The sequence below is a fragment of the Lepidochelys olivacea genome (assembly GCF_965140295.1).
Source record: "Lepidochelys olivacea isolate rLepOli2 genome assembly, chromosome: 20".
Taxonomy (NCBI): Eukaryota; Metazoa; Chordata; order Testudines; family Cheloniidae; genus Lepidochelys; species Lepidochelys olivacea.
In genome coordinates this window covers 17275343-17300555 of record NC_140430.1, presented here as the reverse complement: position 1 = coordinate 17300555, position 25213 = coordinate 17275343, and the positions used below count along the sequence as shown (strand labels likewise).

The following is a 25213-nucleotide window of genomic DNA, read 5'->3' as shown; positions in this document are numbered from 1 at the left end:
ATCTCTGGGCTGGGGGTTTACGCAGGAGCCTCCTTGGGGTGCTGGGCCCTGCATTTGGGTCGTGCCCCCCCCAGACAGCACCTTGCTGCTTGGAGAAAATCTTCTTCTGCCTCTGGAGCTTGGGGATGCGCTCAATGACAGGGTCGAAGAAGGTCACCTGGGGTGGCAAGAGACCGGGATGAGGGGCTGGGCCCGGGCAGAGATGGGGGGCCCAGGACAGGGTGAGGACAGTGCAACCTCCCCTTGAGATACTACTCTGCTCACGGGGCAATGGGGAAGCTCCCACCCCACAATGCAGTGGGGCCAGCACAGGTCCCGCCCCAGCGAGCCCATGGGGTGACTAGCTGAGTATGGAGGAGTCCAGGGGCCCAGGGGCTCCCCCCGGCCGGTGAATTTACCTTGGTGAGTGTTGGGAAGGGGACATGGCCAGTTCCCCTCGCCCCGGGGTCTGTTCCCTGCTCCCCCCTCCTCCCTCGCAGCGGCCTGCTCCCTGCTTCACCCTCCTCCTCCCAGGGACCTGCAACCCCCTCTCCACTCCTCCCCGCCAGGGGCCTGCTCCCCTTCCACCATCCCGGGACTGCTCCCCACTCCTTCCCCTCAGGGGCCTGCTCCCTGCTCTCCCCCTCCTCCCCCACAGGGCCTGCTCCCCCCTCTGTCCTCCCATGGCTTGCTCCCCATCCCTGTTATCCTGATCCCGCCTGCCGCGGGCATCACCTCAGCCAGCAGGGTGCCCTGGGGCTCCAGGTCCAGGTGGATCTCATGGCGTTGGTTATCCAGGAAATCTTCCAGCTTGAGATGCTTCAAGGCACAAAGGCTGCGGTAATCCCGCCAGTACACTGAGATCTCCAGCTCCCGCGCCTTGGGGGGCAGAGTCAGGAGTGAGAGAGACCCCAGCCAGGGCTATGGGGCAGCTGGGGGTGGGGGGCAAGGCAGTGCGGAAGCCCCATCCACCACCTGGTAGCTCCAGCCACAATCCCCCAAAGGAGCTGGATATTTGGGCTAAAATGTTGGAGCCATTATTAGGTTCCAGTGTAAACAGTTTCCCACTGACATGGGGCCACTTTAACCCTTTCCAGTAGCTTTTTCAGCTGTGGCTCAGCTGAGTTTTGGGACCGGGGTGGGGAGCGATTACAACTCAGTTAGAGCTGGAGTGCAGATGGGAGCTGGCTGTGCCCCGCTAAACACTTTGGGCTGGGTAAGGCCCAGTCCACACTACAAAGTGCGACAATGTTGGAAGCAGAATCAGGGCTGGGCCATGTTGGAACCAGGTGCCCTAACCCGGTTAGGAGCACAGAGTCCAGGGGGGACGGGGCAGCTGAGCACTGGAAGCTCAGTTCTGTTCACTTACCAGGACTGGATCGGCAGTGCGGGCAATGCAACAACCAGGCTGGAGGAATTGGGGGTCAGGACTCCTGGGTTCTATCCCCAGTGCTGGGAAGGGAGTGGGGTCTAATGAGTAGAGCGGGGGGTGAGGGGGGGCTGAGGGCCAGGACTCCTGGGTTCTATCCCTGGCTCTGGGAGGGAAGTAGCATCTAGTGGTCAGAGCAGGGGGGAGGGGTGCTGGGGGCCAGGACTCCTGGGTTCTATTCCTGGCTCCACCTCCCTCAGAGAGGCTCATCTGAGTCAGGTGCGTGGCTGCCCTTTGACCAGACCCAGCGTCCTGGAGCAGCAGGGCCCGATGTGTGCACGTCCCCCCAACACTCACCCTCTCCAGCTCCAGGGCGAAGGTCTGGTTCCAGGCCTGCTGGCCCACAGGCTTCCAGGCCGTCTGCCCCACCACAGTGTTATCCAGCTTCAGCACGGCGCTCACCTCATCTGCAGGGAGAGGCGCGCGTCACCGTGGGCCACCCCCTATCCGTCCTATCGCTGCCTCCTCGGAGCTGGGCCCTGCCCGCTGAGCATTTGGGAAGCTCCCAGCACATAGTGGGTACCACTGTAAATGCTATTATACCAGTAGCAACCAGGGGGTGCTGTTACACAGCCCGATGCTCTTTGCGTGCGAGTGAGTGTTCAGCCTCGGGAGACACGCTACGTGTTGCTGGTGGCACTGTCATGCCCACGCTTCGCAGGGGAGCTGCTGCACGCGGCAGGGGAATTTGGACCCAGCTTGGGTCTCTCCAGCGAGAGTCAGTGCTTGGGACAGAGTCGCTTTCTGGGCATCAAGAGTCGGTGCAAGGCTGAGGTCCTGGGCTGCCCTGCATGCTACTGTGCCCACTTCTGCCCCAGGACTGGGGCAGCGACAATAAATTAGTTCTGTTGAGGGACTCCCCAGACTCTGTGTCATGATTTCTCCCCCAAGGGGAAACCACCCTGCTTTGCGCTGCGGGGAGTGTGCCCGGGTGATGCCAACGCCCCCCGAATGCCTGCCAGCTGACAACTCCTTACAACCACCATCCGCCCCCATCAACAACCATCCTCCGCCTCCAAGAGTCTAATCCATCTCCCCCTCCCTTGCCCCACACAGCACCCCCGATCCTCTCCCTCAACCCCTCTGCAGCACCCCCCCATCCCCTCCCACATACCTCTGATCCCCCTCCCCTGCAGCACAACTCCCTCCCTCGCTCCCCTCCCACTCTGCAGCAACCCGACGGGATCCCCGCCCCCATCCCCACCTGCATCCCTCCAATCCCCTCACCCAATCCCCCCCGGCAGCACGGCGCCCCACCCCCGGGTGTTCCCAGCCAGGGGCTGGGTGCCCGGCTCACTCACTGCTGAAGTCATCGGATTTGAGGACGGTCCGGCCGCTCAGGCTGCCGCTGCGGCTGTAGAGCCCCCGCCCGCTGCGGTTCATGAAGTAGGGGCGCACCTCGCCGGGGTTGTTGCAGGGCAGCGAGACCGTAGCACCACGGGTCCGGCCAGGCACCGACTCCAGCAGCCCGCTGCAGCCCAGCAGCTGCACCTCCAGCATCCCTGGGGGGTTGGGGGGGGGGCGGGGTTAGAGCAGTGGGCTGGGCGCCAGGACTCCTGGGTTCTATTCCCAGCCCTGGGAGGGGAGTGGGGGCTAGTGGTTAGAGCGGAGAGCAGCTGGGCGCCAGGACTCCTGGGTTCTATTCCAGCTCTCTCACTGACTTGCTGTTCCCTGGGGGGTATCCAGGGACTGGTCTCTGTGGGCGCTAGGGGGTGCTGCCCCAGGGGGCCGGTACCTTGGTGTTTGCCCCAGTGGGACTGTTGCCAGGGGGCCCCGGGGTACCTGTGAGGGGCGAGGGCTTGCAGAGCGTGCTGTACTGGTTGTGCTGGTAGGGGGTGCTGTTGCGGGCGCTGAAGGCGGACGAGGAGGCCATGATCAGCTCCTCCTTGACGATGCAGCCCTTGGGGTGCTCCTCGGGCAGCTCCCCCACGCGCCGCTCCAGCGCCAAGCGCAGCAGGTCTAGCTTCTGGCTCGACTCGGTCAGCTTCGCCTGGGCCTGCAAGGGGCACAGCGTGGGCATGGCCCCCGAGACCCCCCCCGTGCCCCCACATGCACTGACCCTGCCCCCCATGGCCCTCCATGTACCCTGGCCCTGCGCCCACAGATAAACCCCAGCCCTGTGCACCAAACCACCCCCGATACCCCCTGCTCTCCCCGACAGCCACCTCTGAATGCTGCCCTGGGACCCCTCTCCTCCTCGATGGCCTGTGGAGGGGGGGGTTGGGGGGGCAGTACCTCAGCGATGGCCTTGTCGGGGGGGAGTTAACGAGGGGCCGGGGGGGAGGTCAAGGGGGGGTTGGGGGGCAGTACCTCAGCGATGGCCTTGCAGGGGGGTTAACGAGAGGCTAGGGGGGCAGTACTTTAGCCATGGCCTTGAGGGGGGTGGGGGGCTTAACGAGAGGCCGGGGGGGGCAGTACCTCAGTTATGGCCTTGCGGAGGGGGGGTTAACGAGAGGCCGGGGGGGGCAGTACCTCAGTTATGGCCTTGTGGGGGGTGGGGGGGTTAACGAGAGGCTGGGGGGGAGCAATACCTCAGCCACGGCCTTGCAGAGGGGGTTAGCGGGAGGCTGGGCGGGGGCAATACCTCAGCCATGGCCTTGAGGGGGGGGTTAACGGGAGGCTGAGGGGGCAATACCTCAGCCATGGCCTTGCGGGGGGGTTAACGAGAGTCCGGGGGGGCAGTACCTCAGCCATGGCCTTGCGGGGGGGTGGGGGGGGGTTAACGGGAGGCCGGGGGGGCAATACCTCAGCCATAGCCTTGCGGGGGGGCAGGGGGGGTTAACGAGAGTCCGGGGGGGGGCAGTACCTCAGTCATGGCCTTGCGGGAGGGGGTTAACGAGAGGCCGGGGGGGGCGCAGTACCTCAGCCATGGCCTTGCGGGGGGTGGGGGGGTTAACGAGAGGCCGGGGGGGCAATACCTCAGCCATGGCCTTGCGGGGGGTGGGGGGGTTAACGAGAGGCCGGGGGGGCAATACCTCAGCCATGGCCTTGCGGGGGGCGGGGGGGGTTAACGAGAGGCCGGGGGGGGCAGTACCTCAGCCATGGCCTTGCGGGGGGGGGGGGGGGTTAACGAGAGGCCGGGGGGGGCAGTACCTCAGCCATGGCCTTGAGGGGGTGGGGGGGTTAATGAGAGGCCGGGGGGGGGCAGTACCTCAGCCATGGCCTTGAGGGGGGGGTTAACGAGAGGCCGGGGGGGGCAGTACCTCAGCCATGGCCTTGAGGCGGGTGGGGGGGGGTTAATGAGAGGCCGGGGGGGGCAGTACCTCAGCCATGGCCTTGCGGGGGGCGGGGGGGTTAACGAGAGGCCGGGGGGGGGGCAGTACCTCAGCCATGGCCTTGCGGGGGGCGGGGGGGGTTAACGAGAGGTCGGGGGGGGCAGTACCTCAGCCATGGCCTTGCGGGGGGCGGGGGGGGTTAACGAGAGGCCGGGGGGGGGCAGTACCTCAGCCATGGCCTTGCGGGGGGTGGGGGGGTTAACGAGAGGCCGGGGGGGGAGTACCTCAGCCATGGCCTTGAGGGGGGGGTTAACGAGAGGCCGGGGGGGGCAGTACCTCAGCCATGGCCTTGCGGGGGGCGGGGGGGGTTAACGAGAGGCCGGGGGGGGCAGTACCTCAGCCATGGCCTTGCGGGGGGCGGGGGGGGTTAACGAGAGGCCGGGGGGGGGCAGTACCTCAGCCATGGCCTTGCGGGGGGCGGGGGGGGTTAACGAGAGGCCGGGGGGGGGCAGTACCTCAGCCATGGCCTTGCGGGGGGCGGGGGGGTTAACGAGAGGCCGGGGGGGGCAGTACCTCAGCCATGGCCTTGCGGGGGGCGGGGGGGGTTAACGAGAGGCCGGGGGGGGCAGTACCTCAGCCATGGCCTTGCGGGGGGCGGGGGGGGTTAACGAGAGGCCGGGGGGGGCAGTACCTCAGCCATGGCCTTGCGGGGGGCGGGGGGGGTTAACGAGAGGCCGGGGGGGGCAGTACCTCAGCCATGGCCTTGCGGGGGGCGGGGGGGGGTTAACGAGAGGCCGGGGGGGGCAGTACCTCAGCCATGGCCTTGCGGTGGGCGGGGGGGGGTTAACGAGAGGCCGGGGGGGGCAGTACCTCAGCCATGGCCTTGCGGGGGGCGGGGGGGGTTAACGAGAGGCCGGGGGGGGCAGTACCTCAGCCATGGCCTTGCGGTCCGGCGTCCGGGCAGAGCCCAGCAGCCGCTGCACGTTCTTGGCCCCCTCGGACACAGCGTGCTCCACGCGGAAATGGTGGCGCAGCTCCTCGATGCGCAGCTCCGTGCAGGTCAGGTCCAGGTTCCCTGCGGGGCGACAGCGCGGGCTCAGACCCGGCTGGGGTGGGGCAGACCCAGAGGCCCTGCCTCTGCGGCCACCGAGCCGGGGGCAGGACTCCTGGGTTCTCTTCAGGCCGCGGAGAGGGAGCTGAGTTTCACGGCCCCACGCCCCACCCCAGAGGGGGCTGCATCTGAGCACTGGGAGAGGGGTCCCTGTATAACCTGCCTCTGGGCCCCACCCCAGAGGTGGCTGCACATCTAGGAGCTGGGGCGCATCCCAGTGTCCTGTCCCACGAACCCCGGCCAATTCCTCTCCATGTGCCTCAGCTCCGCGGGGCTGACCGGTGAGCACCAGGCTAGGAAAGGGCGGGGGGGAGCTCTGGAGAGAAGGGAAGGCCTCCCCAGGTTGCCTCCTTCCCCCCCACCCTGCGTAGCACGAGAGCACCCCCTCCCACGCTGTGCCTGTCCCATGGGCCTGGCTGTAGCCAAAGCTGCCAGGATTCCCTCCCGCTGAGCAGCGTTGTCGGGAGTGGGGGGGGCCTGCAGGCCTGCGGTGCTGGTCCAGCTAGTGTGTGGAGGGACCTGGGCCCAGCCCAGCTCTGGGTACAAGCAGCAGCGGGGGGGCTGCCAGGATGACGGGTGCTTGGATCAGTAAAATGCCCGGGCGCAGAGCTGCCAGGAGAGGGGCGTTGGCAGAACCGGCTGGGATTTGGTGCAGGGAGAGGGATTGAGCCAGTGTTATGTGGGGTGTGGAGGGGAGCCCAGCTGGGCTACCTGGGTGCTGGGGGAACCCTGCCCAGGGGGACCCACTGTTGGGGGGATCCCTGCCCCCCACCCTGTGGCTGGGCCATGGGACACCAGGGGGGCGGCTTTGCTGGATAAACACGTCCCAAGTTGACATGGCTCCAGGATCTGCCCGCCAGGCCCCACCCCTGGACCCTTGGGAGAGCAGCCCCACAGCGGTGTTGTGAGCAGGGCCGTGGGGGGCAGAGGATTGTGGGTGTTCGGACAGGGTGAGTATCTACAGCAGGAGCTTACGGACACTGCCCCGGCTCCCCCACCCTGCCGTCCACTCCTTGCCCCTCCTTGTCTACCTCCCCGCACTGCCCCGTGGCTCCCCTCCTATTTCCCCTCCCCCCACTGCCCCTCTCACCTTGCCCATCCTCGCCGTCGGGCGGCACCGCGTCGGCCTGCGCGGCTCTGCGGATCTGCATGCGGATGATGTTGATCTTGGTCTTGCTGTCTTGCAACATCTGCTGGGCTGTCTGCAGCAGCTTCCGGTCCTGGGGGGCAGACAGGAGGGTTGAGGGGGGGCTGCTGAGCCCAGAGCTGTCTGGGGAGTGCCCTCCCACCCCCACACCCCCATGAGTCCAACCCCCATATTAAGGGCGGCTTCCTGTCCCAACTACATCTCCTCCTTCCATGCCTGTTTTTCCGGGCTGGAGGCCTCTCTGGGCATTTGGTCCCAGAGCCTCCAGGGCAGGGGAAGGGGGATCTGAGGGGCGGGGAGTGAAGGGGGCAGGCAGAGGTGGAGGAGGGTGTGGGGGGCGGGGAGCAGTTGGAGAGGCAAAGGGAGTGGGGCAAGTGGGGGGTGGGAGTTGGGGGGGCGGGGGGGCTGGGATGGGGGAGGAGCTTGGGGGGTGGAGAGGCAGGGGGGAGGGAGGAAGTGGCGGGAGGAGGTGGATTGGGGGGGCCAGGTGCGGAAAGGCAGGGGGAGGGGAGAAGTTGGGAGACAGGGACAGCGGGGTGAGGGGGTTGTGGTGGAGAGATGGGGGCAATGGAGGTTGGGGGGCAGGGTGGGGGTTGGGGGTAGAGGCTGGGCAGGGTGGAATAGGAGGCAGGTGGGGGAGGGGGCAGGGGGCGGGACCCCTCACCTTGGTGGAGCCATTGGCGTACATCTGGATCATGTTCTCTGCTCCCTGCTTCACCTTCAGCTCAATGTTCAGCTGCTTCTCCAGCCCGGCCAGGCGGTGCTTGTTGGCGGCCGAGCGGCTCAGGCTGTTGGGCGACTGGGGGGCATCTGCAAGCGGGGACGGGGAAGGGTCAGCAGTGCCCGGCAGGGGGTGGCCCTGCCCCTCCAGCACCCAGGAGCCCAGGGCGGGGCTAGCAGGGGTGCTACGGGTCAGGAGTGAGGGGCACTGGCAAAGCCAAGGTGCCTAATCCCTGCTTGGGGGGTGGGGGTCATGCCCCCTGGATGGGGGGGGCTGGGTGAGGAGGGGGAAGGGCACTCTCACCAGCTTGCCCCCATCTCTGCCCTCCCACACCTGCCCCATTCCCAGGTTCACATGGGTTAACAAGAGCATCTATCCCGGCCCACCCCCAAACGGGGTCCGCACCCTGGGAGAAGGACAAAGTCATCGCGTGACGGCTTTCTCTGGACTCCACAGCTCTGCCGGTGCCCCGAAACCCTGACTGGCAGCTCCCGGTTACCCCAGCCCTGGGCTCCCCACACATAGGCTATCTGTGGGATCTGGTGTGGGGAGGGAAGCCCCAGTATCTGGCTCTTGTGGGAGAGTTGCTGGGAGCGGAGACAGGAGGTTTCTCTCCTTCACTTGGCTCAATGCACCTAAACATCTCATTGAGCAGAGAGGGTCAAATACCCCTTGTGCAAGGGCTGACCCCTGCCATACCCCACTCCACCCCAGAGGCGGCTGCATTGTTGCGCCAGGCAGGGAGTCATAGAATCACAGAAATGTCAGGCTTGAAGGGCCCTCGAGAGGTCACCTAGTCCAGCCCCCTGCACTGAGGCAGGGCCAAGTAACCCCAGCCCGTCCCTGGGTTGGTCCAACCTGTTCTTACAAACCGCCAATAATGGGGACACCACAACTGGCCTTGGTCGCCTGTTCCAGAGTTGAACTCCCCTTGGAGTTAGAAAGTTTTGCCTAATATCCAACCGAAATCTCCCTTGCTGCAGATTAAGCCCATTGCTGGAGACATGGAAAAACACTGATCCCCATCCTCTTTGTAACAGCCCTTAGCGTATTTGAAGACTGTTCTCAGGTCCCCCTCAGTCGTTTTTCTCACACAAACATGTCCAGGTTTGAACCTTTCCTCACAGATCCGGTTTGCTAAACCTCTGATCATGTTTGTGGCTCTCCTCTGGCCTCTCTCCAACCTGTCCACATCTTCCCTAAAGCTCGGCGCCCAGAACTGGACACGGGACTCCAGCTGAGGCCTCCCCAGTGCCGAGCAGAGTGGGGCAGTCACCTCCCGTGTCTTACGTACGACACTCCTGTTAATCCTACACCCCAGAATGAGATCAGCCGTTTTCACAGCCGTCTCGCACTGTTGACTCATATTCGATCTGTGCTCCGTTAGAACCCCAGCTCCTTTCCAGCACTACGACTGCCTTGCCAGGTATTCCCCGTTTTCTGGTTGTGCAGTTGATTTTTCCTTCCTGAGTGAAGTACTTTGCACTTGTCTTTACCTCATTTCATCTTGTTGATTTCAGGCCAATTCTCCAGTGTGTCACGGTTGCTTTGAATTACAATCCTGGCCTCCACAATGCGAGCAGCCCTTCCCAGTCTGCTGTCAGCCGCAAGCTTTATCAGCACACTCTGCACTCCATTACTGAATTCATTAATGAGAATATTGACTAGAGCCGGGCCCAGGACCGACCCCTGCGGGACCTGCTCGACATGCCCTCCCAGGCTGACTGCGAACCATTGAGAGCTGCTCTTTGAGTAGGGTATTTCAATCAGCTAGGCACCCACCTCATAGTATTTTTATCTAGACCACATTTCCCTCGTTTGTGTATGAGAATGTCATGAATGTGACAAAAGCCTCACTAAAATCAAACCATATCATATCTGCTGCTTCCCCCTATCCACTTGGCCAGTAACCCTGACAGAGAAGGAAAATTATGCTGGTTTGATAAATCCATGCTGATTATTCCTCTTCCCCCTACTGAGCTCGAACTGCTTACAAACTGACTGGTTAATAATTTGTTCCAGTGTCTTTCCAGCTATCCAACTCAGGCTGTTCAGGTTCTCTGTTCCCCTTTTAAAAGACGGGTACACACTCTGTATGATTATATGAAAATATGCTAATGAGTAGGAATATAATGTAAATGGGATATGCTTCACGCAAAAGGTCTCTTGTGAGGTATCATTACAAAGCTTACAATCTACCAAGTGTGGGCATCCTATTTGTATAAATGTATCACTCTTGTATCTGAAACTAGAAATATGAACTATAACTCTAAGGGCCTATTGTAATTATGCAAAGTGTGGACCATTAACGGTGGTTGATGGCTCCCATCAGCCAGGACAATTGACTGTGGATGGCTCTGTTTGCAGGCAGGCCTTCCTGTGAGTCAGGCCGGGAGGAATGAAGGCGTGGCGTTTCACAGGAAATGTGACCATGTCACCTGGTACTGGAATCCATCTTAAACCAGGTGCTTTTCCAGTTGGGGGGGCACCCAGAGAGACAAAGGATTCCCGCCTTGTGCCAAAACCATGTAAGTGGGTGGAACGGAACAAAGGGGGTGGCCATCATGAGGAGCCACCTGAGCTGGAACAAGGGCTGTACCAGGGGAAAGGATTGTCCCCAGACTAGGAAGGTGTCCAGCCTGTGAAAGAAACTTATTGAAACATCTCTAAGGGTGAGATTTTACCAGTAGTCAGGTGTATTACTGTATTAGGTTTAGATTTGCATGTTTTATTTTATTTTACTTGGTAATTCACTTTGTTCTGTCTGTTACTACTTGGAACCACTTAAATCCTATATTCTGTATTTAATAAAATCACTTTTTACTTATTAATTAACCCAGAGTATGTATTAATACTTGCGGGGGGCAAACAGCTGGGCATATGTCTCTATCAGTGCTATAGAGGGCGAACAATTTATGAGTAAAATGGATTTATTTGGGGTTTGGACTCCATTGGGAGTTGGGCATCTGAGTGCTGAAGACAGGAACACTTCTGTAAGCTGCTTTCAGTTAAGCCCACAGCTGTTAGGGGACATGGTTCACACCTGGGTCTGGGTTTGCAGCAGGCTAGCGGGTCTGGCTCAAACCAGGCAGGGCACTGAAATCCTAAGCTGCCAGGGCAGGAAAGCAGGGGCAGAAGTAGTCTTGACACATCAGGTGGCAGCTCCCAAGGGGGTTTCTGTGATCCAACCCGTCACACTATGTTTGCCCTTCTCCCTCCTCTGGGACCTCACCCGCCCTCCAGGAGTTCTCAGAGATAATTGCTAATGGCGGTGTGATTGCGTCTGCTAGTTCCTTAAATAGGACGAATTGCATTGGGCCCTGCCGACTTGAATACACCTAACTTATCGAAATATTCTTTAACCTGATCATTCCCTAGATTGGCTTGTGTTCCTTCCCCCGGTTGTTAATATTAATCGTGCTGAGTATCTGCTCTCCATTAACCATTAACCTGAAGACTGAAGCAAAACACGCTTTAAACGCCTTTCTTGAGGCCATTGGTTGTTTGCTCTCCTTCCCCGCTAAACAGAGGACCTGCGCTTTCCTTCCTCCTTCTCTTGCTCTGAATGGATTTAAAGGATCTCTTCTTACTGCTGTTTACGTCCCTTGCTAGGTGTAACTCATTTTGCACCTTAGCCTCCCTGACGTGGTCCCTACAAGCTTGTGCTGTTCTTTTGTTCTCCTCCTGAGCAATCTGTCCCTGGTCCCATTTCTCCTTTTTGAGTCTCAAGTCATTAGAGAGTCCCTGACGGAGCCATCCTGGCCTCTCCCTATTCCGTCTCTCTTGCCGTCACCTCGGGATGGTTTGCAATTGTGCCTTTAGCACTGGCTGTTTGACAAACTGCTCGTCTCCTTCATCCTGGAGATTTTCTCCTGGTTGCCATTATCCTGCTGCTCTCTTTCCTCAGAGTCCTGAAATCGGTCATTTCCCAATCGCTTCCACCCAAATCGTCTTCAGATGCAAACCCAGTTTGGTCAGAATCCCGGGCTGCCCACCCTCCACTCCTCCATCACTCCTCTGCTTCGTGGAACAAACAGCCGGTTACCAGCACATCCCAAGAGTTGACTGGAAATTCTGGGCTTTGCAAGGTGACGTCCCCATTCCGACCAGGGCGTGTGTTTGGATAGTTCTGTTATTCCTTCGAGAAATGCCTCTGCCCCCTGGTTGGGTGGTTTAAAGGAGACCCCCACAGGACAGCGCCCCCCCCACACACACTTTTACCTTTACCCAGAAACTCTCAACTGGTCTGACTGCCGCCTCCTGCTGGCCCTCACAGCTAGCCAATGTATTGTTGTATAATGCACCAGCTTCCTTTCCCCCCCGCCTGGCCTTCCCGAACAAGCTCTGCCCCTGTCCCCTTGTCCCAGTCACAAGACTTATCCCGCCCCGTCTCTCTGAGGCTGATTAAGTCATAATGAAGCAGATGGACTTTCTCGGGATGGGGGGGGGCACTCGGGGCTGCTGGGCTGGGAGGGGCTGTGGCAGGCGCCAGATCATTTGTTTTTCTAGCTCAGTAGAGGAAGCAGCCATGTCGCTTCCTGCCTCGGACCCTCCAGCTCGCGCCGCGATTCGCTGCTGGGGCAGGTGGCATCTGGCAGCTTCCTGTTTTGAAATCCCAGTCGTTGGTACAGCCCTGGCACCGCACAGGGGCCTGGCGCTCAGGGAGCTCAGGTCAGACACCGAGGGGGGTCAATTCCCAGCTGGATGGGGAGGAGGGAGCTAGTGAAAATGCTCCGGGGGAGGGGGGGAGCTGTGGCTGTGACCCACAGGGTCTGCACTGCCCCCTAACCCTCCTTGGGGCCTTCTCAGCAATGCAGCCTGGATCCCCATGGCAGAGCAGTTCTATGGGCCCATCTACCCCGGTATCCCGTCTCTGACGGTGGAGGCTGCCAGCTACCCTAGAGGCAGGCAAATCCCCACGGGGATGGGGGAATCCACTCCCAGGGCCGAGCCCTCCTGCCCCCGACAGCTGGAGAGCTGTACAAAGACCTGTCCCACCCCAGAGGTGGCTGCATCTTGGCACAAGTGCTAATACAATGACACCACACCACCTGGTGGGGGTGGGGGCTCTCTGACAATCCTGCAGGTGTCCCGAGGCCTCCATTCTAGCCCCAGACACCCGACAAACCCCCCAGCCTGTTTGAATCCTGCCGAACTCTTGGCCTCACCGAGACCTAGCGGTGGGCAGTTCTGCCGGCCAGTGCTGCTTGGAGATGGAGACTCCCCTGGGTTCTGTTCAGCATTTGCTGCCTCGTGGTTCCCTTCCCTGCTTCTTGCGTCACATCTCAGGATGAAGAGTAGTGCCCAGCCCCCTGATGAACCCCGGCCACTACTGGGGGTCTGCCTGTCCCAGCCCCTTGCACCTGCCCCCTCTCCAGGACAGATAGCCCTGAGCTAGCAGCATCCCAAGCCCTCCTAGCACTCAGCCGCACGGCTGAGCCCCCGGCATTGACCCCTGCTCCTTGCCCCCTCCCCGTGTCCTCCAGCAATGACCCCTGCTCCCTGCCCCCCGGTGACCCCTGCATGACTCCCAGCGCCCTGCCATGCCCCTGCCCCCTGACCTCCGCTCTCCTCAGGCTCCTTGACCATGATGTGGGCATCCAGGTGCTGCAGCCGGCAGTGCAGCTGGTGCAGTTTGCGGTCGGAGCCGCGCAGCAGGCTCTCCACGCTGGCCAGGTTACGGCGGTCGGTGGTGGCCCGGCGCAGGTTCTCCGCCCCCTCCTTGATCTTCAGCTCCTTGCGGATCTCGCGCCGGATCCGGTCCTTCTCCTCGTCCAGGCGCTGCTGGACGCTGCTGGCCGCCAGGTCGGGGCTGGGATCGAGCGCCAGCTGCTCCAGGACTGACCAGCTCTGCTCGCCCTGCGGGGGAGAGCGCGGGTGAGGGGCTTGCAGCGCCCGGCCCTGCCCCACCTCCACGGCTGCCCCCCGACAGCCCCCTTCCTGCTGCCCACCACCAGAACTGCCCCCCGACAGTCCCCCAACCCCTGACAGCCCCTTCCCTGGGCCTCCACCTCCACGGCTGCCCCCCGACAGCCCCTCCCTGCCGCTCACCTCCACGGCTAACCCCCAACAGATCCCCCGCCCTGACAGCCCCCTTCCTGCTGCCCACCACCAGAACTGCCCCCCGACAGTCCCCCAACCCCTGACAGCCCCTTCCCTGGGCCTCCACCTCCACGGCTGCCCCCCGACAGCCCGCTTCCTGCTGCCCACCACCAGAACTGCCCCCGACAGTCCCCCACCCCCTGACAGCCCCTTCCCTGGGCCTCCACCTCCACGGCTGCCCCCCGACAGCCCCTCCCTGCCGCTCACCTCCACGGCTAACCCCCAACAGATCCCCCGCCCTGACAGCCCCCTCCCTGCCGCCCACCTCCACGGCTGCCCCCCGACAGCCCTCTCCCTGCCCCCCACCTCCACAACTGCCCCCCGACAGTCCCCCACCCCCTGACAGCCTCTTCCCTGGGCCCCCACCTCCACGGCTGCCCCCCGACAGCCCCCTCCCTGCCCCCCACCTCCACAACTACACCCTGACAGCCCCCTCCCTGCTGCCCACCTCCACAGCTACTCCCCGACAGACCCCCAGCCCCTGACAGCCCCCTCCCTGCCCCCCACCTCCACGACTGCACTCTGACAGACCCCAAGCCCCTGACAGCTCCCTCTCCCTGCTGCCCACCTCCATGGCTACCCTCCGACAGACCCCCAGCCCCTGACAGCCCCCTCCCTGCCGCCCACCTCCACGACTGCACTCTGACAGACCCCCACCCCCTGACCGCCCCCTCCCTGCCGCCCACCTCCACGACTGCCCCCCGACAGTCCCCCACCCCCTGGCAGCCCCTTCCCTGGGCCCCCACCTCCATGACTGCACCCCAATAGCCCTCTCCCTGCTGCCCACCTCCACGACTGCACCCCCAACAGCCCCCCACCTGGCCCCCCCACCTCCACAACTGCTCCAACTTCCTCCCACCCACCTCCACTGCTGCCCCCCAACAACCGCCTCCCTACTTCCCACTTCTACGGCTTCTCTGCAACAGCCTCTATGCCGACAGCCCCCTCCCTGCCACCTGCCTCCACGAATGCCCCCAACCCCTGACAGCCCCCTACCCGCCCCCCACCTGCCCCTCTAGACTCCTGCATGTGCTGGCCCAACAGCCCCTCAATTCCCCCTGTGCTCACGGCCTCCCCCGCCCCATCCCAGCCCTCTGTACCGAGCTCAGTCGGGGTCTGGGCAGCGCCTGGCACTACCGGGGACCTGATCTCCGTTGGGGTCTGGGTAGTGCCCGGCACAATGACCAGGGAGCAGGGGTGATCCTAGTTGGGGCCTGTAGGCCCTACTATAATATGGACAATACCAGCTCATCTCTGGGCACAGAGACAGCTGGGCGAGGGTCTCTGGGGAGGGGTCAGGCGGGGGGGTCCTCTGGAAATCTGTGTCCAGGATGCTCCCAGACAGCCCAGCCGGCTCCCGGCCCCACTGCCAGGGCGCTGGCGGCTGGTTTTCCCATTGCCAGTGGGATTTCCACCCCTCCGCGCCCCCTGGGCACTCAGTAATCAGCCCTGGCACTGCAGCCCCCCACCCCCTGGAACGTGGCAGAGCCGAGGGGAGAGGCTCCTTTGTTAACAACGCACCACCCCGGAGCCGCCATGGCCTCTCGGGGGAGCAGTGGGGGGGGGCGGCTGGCTAGAAGATGGCGGCGTGGGGGCCTAGATGGGGGCGGAACCCCGTCCCTTCCTCCCGCGGCCGATTGCAGGCAGCTGGTGCAGTAGCAGCAGCGATGGCCGGGAAGGAAATGCACCGTGCCCCCTGCATGGTGCCACCCAAGTACCAGCCCCACCCTGGTTCCCATCCCCCACCAGGCCCACACCGTGCCCTGCCTTGCAGAGCCATATTTTATTTTATGGGGTGGGGGTTGGCTGATTCCCCTCCCCTCAGGGGGCCCCCCACAGCCCCTTTGCCACCCTCCCCGTCTCCATTGTGCCAGGGCAGCGGGACAGGGGCAATTCATGCCCCCCTGGGGCTCCCATCCTGCTGGGTACCTCCAGATCGTGCTCAGAGCAGGAGTCTGACTCGGAGAACGACATCCTGGCCCTGGGGGGGATCCAGGCCAGGACCCCCGTCCGTCCTTGGGTCCGTGTGCTGGGCCACACCCGCCCTCCTGCCGCTCGGAATCTATCACTCCCCCCTCCCCCCCGTCACAAAACCACTTCCCCTTCCCGCATCTCAGCACTGCCTCCAGCCACCCCGAGCACCGCGGGATCCGGCCCCCCCCCAGGCCTGGGCCCAAAGGGGTAACGGGGGAGGGGGAGACTCCCACAGGTGCAGCCCCCCAAAGCCAGGCTCGGAGCTTGAGGCTGACCCCCAAATGCCCCCAGGGAGAACCCCACTGAGCTCTCGCCCCCAGGGACCAAACGGCCCAACCCCACGCCCCTCCAGAAGCTCCCCGGACTATGCCTTGAGTGGCTGCAAACTGCACCCGCCAGGCAATGCTCCCCCGAACATGCTGTCCCCAACTCTGCACATGGGGGCCCTTGACACTGGCCAAGCTCCCCCTAGAAACACCCCGAGGCAGAGCCCTCTGGGTCCCAAAACTGGGATGATCATCCAGGGATCCCAGCTAAACAGCCCCCGTGTCCCACCCCAGAGGTGGCTGCATCTCAACACCGAGTGAGGGATCCCTGTATAGACAGCCCCATGTCCCACCCCAGGGGCGGCTGGGGGGGTGCACTCTCCCTTCACCCTGATTAACTCTGTACTAGAGACCCACTAGCCCTGCACAGGCCCCGGGCAGCCAGCTTCCTCCTGTCCACCGACTCAGAGCGGGGATGGGACCCAGAGCATGGGGGCGGGGGGGGGCAGCTCCTTTCCCTTTTCTGGCCCTCTGCGAGCAGCTGTCGAGGTGGCTGCTCCCCACGTGCCCCCCGAGCCGTTGAACAGGCGTGGGGGGGGGTCAGATTGGGTAACTCGGCAGATCAGTGCAGCCAGGCTAGGCCTGGTGCCCACCCCAGCTGGCCGCACCTTGCTGCACAAGAGCCCGGCTGCCCTGTCCCCACCCCGGAGCTACAGATGGGCCCCAGTGCGACACAGGCTCAGCACTGGGCAGGAACACAGGACACCTGGGTTCCATCCCCGGCTCTGCTGGGTGACTTGAACCCCTCCCCCCTCATTCCCTGCAGCACAGCGCCCCCTAGTGCCACCCCCTATTGAGCTGCCCACCCCACCCCCTGCAGCGCATTGCCCCCTAGTGCCATGCTGGGGCACTCCCTATTGAGCACCCCACCCCACAGCACCCCCTAGTGCCACATGGGGACATTGGGGCCAGCACAGACTGGAAGGCGAGAAAGCATCCCCTGCTGAACCCCCACCCTGCAGCGCCCCCTCGTGTCACAGGGGGGCCAACAGACTCGCCTGGAGAGAGCCTCTCCCTAACCATTGGTTTGAGGTCTCCCATCCAGCGCCGGACCCAGGCCAAAGCTGCTTAGCCAAGGCCAGGCCAGGTCCCGGCACACGGCCCAAACAGCTGCAGCAGGCCCTGTTACTGCGGAGACTCAGCACCAGTCAAGTGGGGGCGGGGGCCCTTCTGGCCCGGGAACTGGCCCCAGTTGCAACCCCCTGGTGCCGCCGCCCCACACACTAGCTGACAAAGCCGGGGTCTGCCCCGAGGCAAGGGGCCAGCTGCACGGGTGCAAACAGCAGCTCTTCCTCTCTGCACCCGGGGCCTGCATGGCGGGGGGTGGGGGGGTCACCATGTGAGACGAATCCCAGCACAGACCAGGCTGCAGTGAGTCACAGGAAGAGGCTGGAGTCTCTCTCAAATCCCGGCAGCTCCTGGAAAGGCCAGCAGGCCCGGGGCCAGCAGCCTGTACCGGGGCCAGCCCCTGGCTGTCAGGGGTGAGCGGGAGCAAGAGGCCACCCCCCTCTGCGCTGCTCCATCACTGGGCAAGGGGAAGGGGATGGAACTCCCTGGGAACGGCACCCGAGTGTCCCAGGGCGCTGGCTGGGCAGCTCCACCCAGCGCTGGCATGTGGCCAGATCACAGGGTCAGTGCCTCGTCAGGAGATCTCCGGCTGCAGGAAACGAGAGCGGCTGACTCACTCGAGCTCCCCGGCAGGCGGTGCTGGCTTGGTGCAGAGCTAGGGGGTGCTGTCCTGCAGGGAGCAGGGGGGCTCAGCAGGGGGCGCTCTCCCCTGCAGTCAATGCTAGCTCCAGAGCAGCGCTAGGGGGCGCTGTGCTGCAGGGAGCAGGGTGGGGGTCTCAGCAAGAGCGCTCTTCCCTCACAGTCAGTGCTGACCCCAATGCCATGCTAGGGGGGAAATACATCCCTCAGCTTGCAGCAGGGAATCCCCCAGCCCCGGGTCCTGCTTGGCTGCTGTAGTAACCTCCCTCCCCCTCGCTGGGCTTGGCCAGAGAATGGGGAGCCAAGCCCCCAAGATGAGAGCTCGCTCTGGGAGTTCAGGCTACGATCTCCGGGACGGACAGAGGCCGGCTCAGCCCGTGACCAGAGTGACGCAGCCCTTTAAAAGGAGTGAAAAAACGAGCTACTGGCTAGGAGGACCCGTCCCTGTCCTTGGCTAGCTGGATCCCCGGCCCCATGCCCGGAGCTGCTGGCAGGAAACCCGGCAGCCTGGTGATCTGGTTCCCTTCAGCAGACACCTCGTCCTTCGAGGAGCCCACCCAGCGCATCTTCTCCAGCCATCAGCTGCCCAATGCACCTTCCACCCTAACTCCCCCCATCGGCCCCTGGTCTGCCAGTCACAGCACTGGGGGGTTTCCCGAGGGAGCTGCGAGGCCGAGGGTCGGGAACATCCAGAGTGATTCTACAATAGCAGCCAACATGGAGCTGACAGCACCGCCTGGCTCGGATTCAAAAGGAGGGATAACTCAGTGGGGAGAGGGATAACTCAGTGGTTTGAGCACTGGCCTGCTAAACCCAGGGTTATGACTTCAATCCTTGAGGGGGCCATTTAGGGATCTGGGGCAAAAATTGGGGATTGGTCCTCCTTTGAGCAGGGGGTTGGACTAGATGATCTCCTGAGGTCCCTTCCAATCCTGATATTCCATGATTCTAATTGCTCCTGAGAAGCAGGGAACTCAGTAGGGATGGCCCCGGGTTCCAGTCCCGGCTCTGCCGCTGGGTGACCTGGGGCAAGTCACTGCCTCTCCGTGCCTCAGTTTCCCCATCAGCACAATGGTGAGAATGATACAGACCTTGCTTCCTGCCAGCAGATAACTGGCTCACATCTGGGCAGTGCTAACACACTGGGGAAGGGTTAAGTGTTGTCACCCCCTCTGCTGAGCTGCAGCAGGGGGCCGGGCCCTACAGGGAGGTTTCCTCTTGGGGGAGGAATCGATGGTGCAGTGCCTGGGGAGTCCCTCAGTTCAACTAGTTTATTGTCCCTGCCCCAGTCCTGGGGCAGAGGTGGGCACAACAGCATGCAGGGCAACCCTGGATCTCAGCCCTGCACCCACGTCTGGTGCCCAGGGAGTGACTCTGCCCCAAGCACTGGCTCTCGCTAGGGAGACCCAGGCTGGGAGCAAACTCCCTTGCTGCTTGCAGCAGCTCCCCTACGAAGCGTGGGCAGGTCAATGCCACCAGCAGCAAGTCTACAGAGACTGAACACTCGCTCGCACACGAAGAGCATGTCAGGCTGTGTAACAGCGCCCCCTGGTGATGCCGGCATAACCATGCTCCAATTGCAAACCCTCACCCATGTCCACAGACCCTGCTCACGCCCAGCAGCCATCAACGGGGTGACCCGTTTGCTATTTCAGATTTTAGAGCCTGCCCCACCAATGTGACATCTTGACCCCATGGCTCCTTTCCCCACCCCCGCTGGCGCCTTTAACGTTATTTAAAGAAACAGTACAGCTAATCTGGCTTCACACCCAGCATCCTGGCTTGCCCAGCTCACACCAGAACTGGCTTCTCCAAAGCCCACAAGCACCCAGTGCCCTGCTTACTCTGGAGCTCGACCCCCAGCCGGTGCCCACCCGCCCTGGCTGCGCTGCTGCCCACGTCACTGGGCCTCTCGCTGCTGAGGATCCAGCCTGGAAACTGCACTTGGAAGGCCCCAGCCGGACACGCCAAGTGTCACGAAGTGTGCGGGAGTCCGGGCCCTGCACCCCTCTTCCTGGGATTCACCGTGACTCTCAGCCAGCCAGTAAAACAGAAGGTTTATTGGACAATAGGAACACAGTCCAAAACAGAGCTTGTGGGTACAACCAGGACCCCTCAGTCAAGTCCTTCTGGGGGGCAGGGAGCTTAGACCCCAGCCCTGGGGTTCCCTGCGTTCCACCATCCAGTCCCAAACTGAAACCAAACCCTGCCACCCCCCCAGCTGGCTCTCTCCTGCAGCCTTTGTCCAGTTTCCCGGGCAGAGGTGTTACCTCCCCCTTCCCTGTCCTGGCTCAGGGGACAGGCTCTCAGGTCTCCCATTCCCAATGAAACTCCCCTGCCACAGTCCCAGGTCAACACTCCCCGTCCCTGCTGCGTCACACCAAGCACCAAGCCCAGACCCCTGCAGGGACACCCCGCTGGTTAACCTTCCCTCGGCAGCTGCGGCTCCAGGGGGATTGTCAGGGCTGGGATCTGGGTTTGAACCCCCGTCCTCCCCCCAATCTCCCGGGGGTGGGGGGCAGCTGTCCCCTGCCCGCATGGTTCCTGCCCCCTCCTTTGCAGCAGCTGCTGCTGCCAGGAGACCCAGCTAGATGGGCCCCCGGCTCAGCAGGACCGGGGTCCCCCACACAGTTAGGGACGTGCCTGCCCCCAAGGCAGTAGCTGTTACTGTCTTACAGGCCACGAGGGCTGAGACGGGGGAATGGAGAAAATGTGCTGAAAGGCCAGGGCTGAGGTGCTGGAGTGAGGGCGCAGGACTCCTGGGTTCTATCCCCGGCTCAGGGAGGGGAGGGGGGTCTAGTGGGTTGGCGGGGAGCGGTTAGGAACCAGGACTCCTGGGTTCTATCCCCGGCTCAGGGAAGGGAGGGGGGTCTAGTGGGTTGGCGGGGAGCCGTTAGGAACCAGGACTCCTGGGTTCTATCCCCGGCGAGGGGAGGGGAGGGGAGGGGAGGGGGGTCTAGTGGGTTGGCAGGAAGTGGTTAGGAATCAGGACTCCTGGGTTCTATCCACTGCTGGGTGACCACAGGCAAATGCCCTTGCAGCTCTGTGCCTCAGTTTCCTTTTCCACCTTTGGTCTATTCACTCTGAGTTCTCCAGGGCAGGGCCTGCCTCTCCTTGGGTCCGGGCAGCACCTGGCACAATGGGGCCCTGGTTTCAGCTGGGGCATCTAGGTGCTATCATAATACACCTAATAACACGGCCCTGGTTTACCAGGCTGAGCGGAGCAGAAAGCAGCCAACTGGCCATCTGTCAAGCACAGCATTTCCCACCCTGGGATCCCAAGCGGCTTTGGCTGCTGCCCCAGAGCCCCATGTCTCCCTCCAATGCTACCCCTGCAGCCCCGTGGCCTGTGCTGGAGGCTCCCACTCCAGCTACTTTCACCCCCCTGCCCTCGGCTCACACGCAGGGCGACGGCTCCCAAATCGCTCTGTCCTGGGCACGGGTTCCCACAGCCCTTTACAGCCCTCGACTGAGCTCCACAAGCACCCCTGGGGTTGGGCTTTATGATCTCCGCACTTACTGGGGGAGGAAGCTGAGGCACAGAGAAATTGGCCTGAAGTTGTACTGGGAACCAGGGACACAGCAGGGAACGGAACCCAAGAGTCCTGATTCCCCGCTCCCTCCTGCTCTAACCACTAGACCCCACTCCCCTCCCAGAGCTGGGGATGGATGGAACCCAGGTGTTCTGGCTCCCCCCACAGGGCCACCACGAAAAAAGTTAAAGCCCAGTAAGACCTGTAATGCGGGTTGGTGCCCTAAGCGAGCAGAGCAGGATCTAGGGTCATTACAGAGCTCCCTTCACCATGGCATCTGGGCTCCTCACTGTATTTATCCTCACACTCCCTGTGGGCCAGGATGGGGCTCTTATCCCCATTGTACAGAGGGGGAAACTGAAGCACAGACTGACTGAGGGACATGTCGGAGGTCACTCCAGGAGTCTGTAGCAGAGCCAGGACTTGAACCCAGGTCTCCTGGGTCTCTTGTGCTCTCACGACTGGGCCACCCTTCCTCTCATTCAGTCCCCCCATTTCCCCCAGCTCTGGCAGCACCCAGTGAGTGGTGGCATGCAGCAGCAGGGTGTGGGCTGCCCAGTGCTATCACTGACCCCAGTGCCCGTTGGTCGGGCCATGCCAGGCAGAGCGGGCCCGGAGTGCCTTGCGCCCATGAGACCTGCCCGGCACTGAAGTCAACAGGTGCCCGTTTCCAGCCAGAGCGCATGGGGCCATGTCTGTAATTCACCCCCTCCCGGGCCCATAGTCCCGGTGCACTCGGTCTCGCTGACAGGGGGTTACTGGCCCCTGGCCGCTGCTGGGCCAATCCCCTGGACACCCGCTCCCATCGCACCGCCCCCAGTTCCCCCGTCAGCGTCTCCAGACAGCTGAGCCTCGAGCAGCACAAAGCAGCCATTCACCCTCCCTGGCCGCCGGCACCACGGGGCTCAGAGCCAGAGCCCCGATGGCGCGGGGGCGGGTGGGGGCGCTGCCCTGGCAGAGAGGAGAGGCGGGGGCGGGAAGGCGACTCCCCGAGCTGAGAGAGCCTGCACTTGGCAAGCTTGGAGGGGAAATTCATCTGAATTAGTGCTGCTGGGAAAATAGATCCTGGGCACTGCACAGGCCCCTCCCCTCCCCCCAGACTGAGATCAGGGCCCCTGTCGTGACAGGCACTGCACAGACCCCTCCCCCCCCCATTCTGGGATTAGGGCCCCCCGTCGTGCCAGGCACTGCACAGACCCCTCCTCCCTACACTGAGATCAGGGCCCCCATTGTGCCGGGTGCTGCAGACTCCTCCCCTCCCCTGACCTGACCGACAAGGGGGCTCCTGTCACACTGGATGCTGCAGGGGCCCCTCCCTCGTAGATCATAGAATATCCGGGTTGGAAGGGACCTCAGGAGGTCATCTAGTCCAACCCCCTGCTCAAAGGGGAACCAATCCCCAGTTTCTGCCCCAAATCCCCTAAATGGCCCCCTCAAGGATTGAACTCACAACCCTGGGTTTAGCGGGCCAATGCTCAAACCACTGAGCTATCCCTTCCCCCACGCCCAGTAACAGATTCAGGCTCTGGGCTGCCACCCCCAGCTCCAGAGAGCTGCAGACTCAGCTGGGGGACGGCAAGATCTGAATGCCTCCCAGCTCCAGGGCTGGCCTGGGCGACCTGCCCCAGCTCGGCAGGGTCCTGGCCTGATCTAGGGGGTCTACAGCATGCCTGCTCTGAGGGCCCCGCTGTGGCACAAGGCAGCCGGGGTATGGCTTGGGGCTCTGCAAGGGACCCGTGGCCCATCACGGCCCCACATGGGGGCACTCCAGCATCCGCCACCCCTCCTCCCCCAGAACCTCTGAGAGCCAGAAAACGAGTTCTAGAAATCGCAGCCCCGTTCAATGGGGTTGCGCCCCCCCGCCCCACCTGCCACCAAACTGAACCGGAGCAGGGGTTAGACTGGCCCGAACATGGCTCTGCAGAGCCCCACGAGGGCTGGGCTGGGGTCAGTCCAGGATCCCCCCAAGTGGGTCCGTGCAGGAGGCTGACGGAGCCGCAGCTGGGCCAGTGCGTCCAGCAGCCCCACGGATTCACTGCAGCAGGGCCAGCGCACTGGGATTTGACCCTTTAGGGCACCTAGCCCAGCCTCGGGAGACATCACTGTGATTTCTCCTTCCAGGTGCCTCCTGGGGCACCGAGCTCAGCCCTCCTCCCCCAGCCAGCCTGGCAGAAACCTCCCCGCCTCGCTCTGCTGCCCCCGTTGCTCAGGCCAGGCAGCTCCAGACCCTCCCTCCCTAGCAGGCAGGAACCTCCCAATTTCCAGCCCAAATCTGTCCCTGGCCTGTTTATCCCCGGTTGTTCCTGGGCCAACGTTGTCCTTCGGCTTCACTAGTTGCCTCACCAGGTGTCACCCCCCCCACCCCTCTGCCCGGCGTATTTCTAGGGCACAAGCAGATCCCTGCTCAGCCAGCATGCCAGCCCACTCCGTCCTCTCCTCCACTCAGATCGGCTCCCCGCAGCCTTTCTCGGCAGCCCACCGGCCCCCAGCTGCAGGTCGCCTTTAACAGGAGTCCCCGGGGTGGGCAGCAGCTTCCTTCCCAGGGCCCAGCCCTGGCACTGGCTCGTGGGGGATTTGGGACGTGATTTAAAGAGCCAGCGTGCAGAGTCTCATGGTGTTGTGGCAGAGCGTGCGGAGGGCCCCTTGACAGAACAGGGGCAGTCTTCACCAGTGCAAAGGGAATTCACAAGTCCCAGTGTGGCCTAGTGGTCAGATCGCTGCCCCGGGACTCAGTTTCTGGCCTGGCCACTGCGTGACCTTGGACAAGTCGCCCCCCTGTGCCTCGATTTCAAATGATGCTTTGGAAAGTGCTCTGAGCTCTACAGACCAGCCGAGCTGGAGAGTATCATCCTTTGTATGACTATTGCCAGCGTGCACTGGTGCAAATGAACCACCCCCCCGGGGGCAGAGAGACTGATCTGCTAGTGCGACCCACAAGCCCGTTCCTGTGACGCCCCCGCCCCGATGCAAGCGGGCGAGGCTGAGAGGTCTTGGGAGGGGGTTTAGTACCAGACTCTCTCAGAGTCCAGGCCAGATGGGAGAGACAGGATCTCGGCTAGGGACCCCCCTGGCATGTGCCCGGGGCTGGTCGGGAGTTTGGGGGAATCGGGAGCGCTGGGAGCAAGTGGGGGGCAGCACTGGCATGGACGACAGCTGCAGCAACCCCGGCTCCCCTCTGCCAAAGGCTGGAGCTACCATGTGACAAGGCAACAGCTGTTCCGGGAGACCGGGAGCAGGCTGGCGGGAGCAGGCTGGCCACGCTCGAGAAAGGAGGGGCTGGCGGGTCAAGGCCGGGGAATCTGGGTTCGATTCCCGGCTCCGCGTGGCCACGTGACGCAGGAACCAGGGCAAAGGAGCCTGCCTTTGTCTACGAGGACTGGACCCTCTTTGAGGTAGAGACTGTCTCTGATGCAGGGTCCCTGCAGCTCCCGGCCTGGGGGGAGTGGGGATGGGGGTAGCGGTCTCAGTAACATCTCGGTGGCAGCATAATATAAATAAAAGCACTGACTAGCTGAAGCGTGAAGGGAGACTGACTTCTTTCTCCTCCTCCAAGGGAGTGAGGGGGGGTGCATGGAGTGGGGTGCTAAGAGGGGTCGTAGCCCCCCCCCCACAGAGATCCACAAGGCACTGGAGCCTGCAGGGCTAAGAGACCCTCTCCCCAACCCAGGATCCATCACGTCCCCGCTCCGGGAACGCTCGCCCAGCCAGCCGGTCCCCAGCTCCAGCACCCTCTCCCCCACCCATCACCCCCTCGCATAAGCCAGTCCTGGGAGCCGCAGGCATCCTGCCCGCTGCCCTCCCTCAATCACCAGCGCCGGCCAAGGCTAACCTTATCATTTCTCAAGGCCCTTTTCATTAAGGGGCTGCTGCCAAGACAGAAATCGAGTCAGCGCAAGGGCCGAGAAGCTCTGGGAGAGGTAGGGGCCGTGTATGTATGTGTGTGGGGCGGGGCAGGTCCCCCCCTCCCTA

At 62.8% G+C, this 25213-nt stretch overlaps 1 protein-coding gene across 3 annotated transcripts in view; it reads right to left on the bottom strand.

The window, feature by feature from the left end:
• Nucleotides 1–25213, bottom strand: part of PKN1 (protein kinase N1) — a 49481-nt gene that overhangs the window by 9359 nt on the left and 14909 nt on the right. For 2 of the 3 annotated variants that reach the window (XM_084610716.1, XM_084610715.1), the window contains 9 exons: nt 13164–13461; nt 7546–7691; nt 6825–6954; nt 5553–5698; nt 3191–3404; nt 2710–2910; nt 1706–1815; nt 715–858; nt 82–157 (listed from right to left, as the gene is read on the bottom strand). In XM_084610716.1, coding sequence (XP_084466842.1) covers nt 82–157; nt 715–858; nt 1706–1815; nt 2710–2910; nt 3191–3404; nt 5553–5698; nt 6825–6954; nt 7546–7691; nt 13164–13191 — 1195 coding nt within the window. In that variant the 5' untranslated portion in view covers nt 13192–13461. Of the gene's footprint in view, nt 1–81; nt 158–714; nt 859–1705; nt 1816–2709; nt 2911–3190; nt 3405–5552; nt 5699–6824; nt 6955–7545; nt 7692–13163; nt 13462–15633; nt 15694–25213 lie in introns of those variants that run through there. The other variant, XM_084610714.1, reaches the window with a different exon arrangement.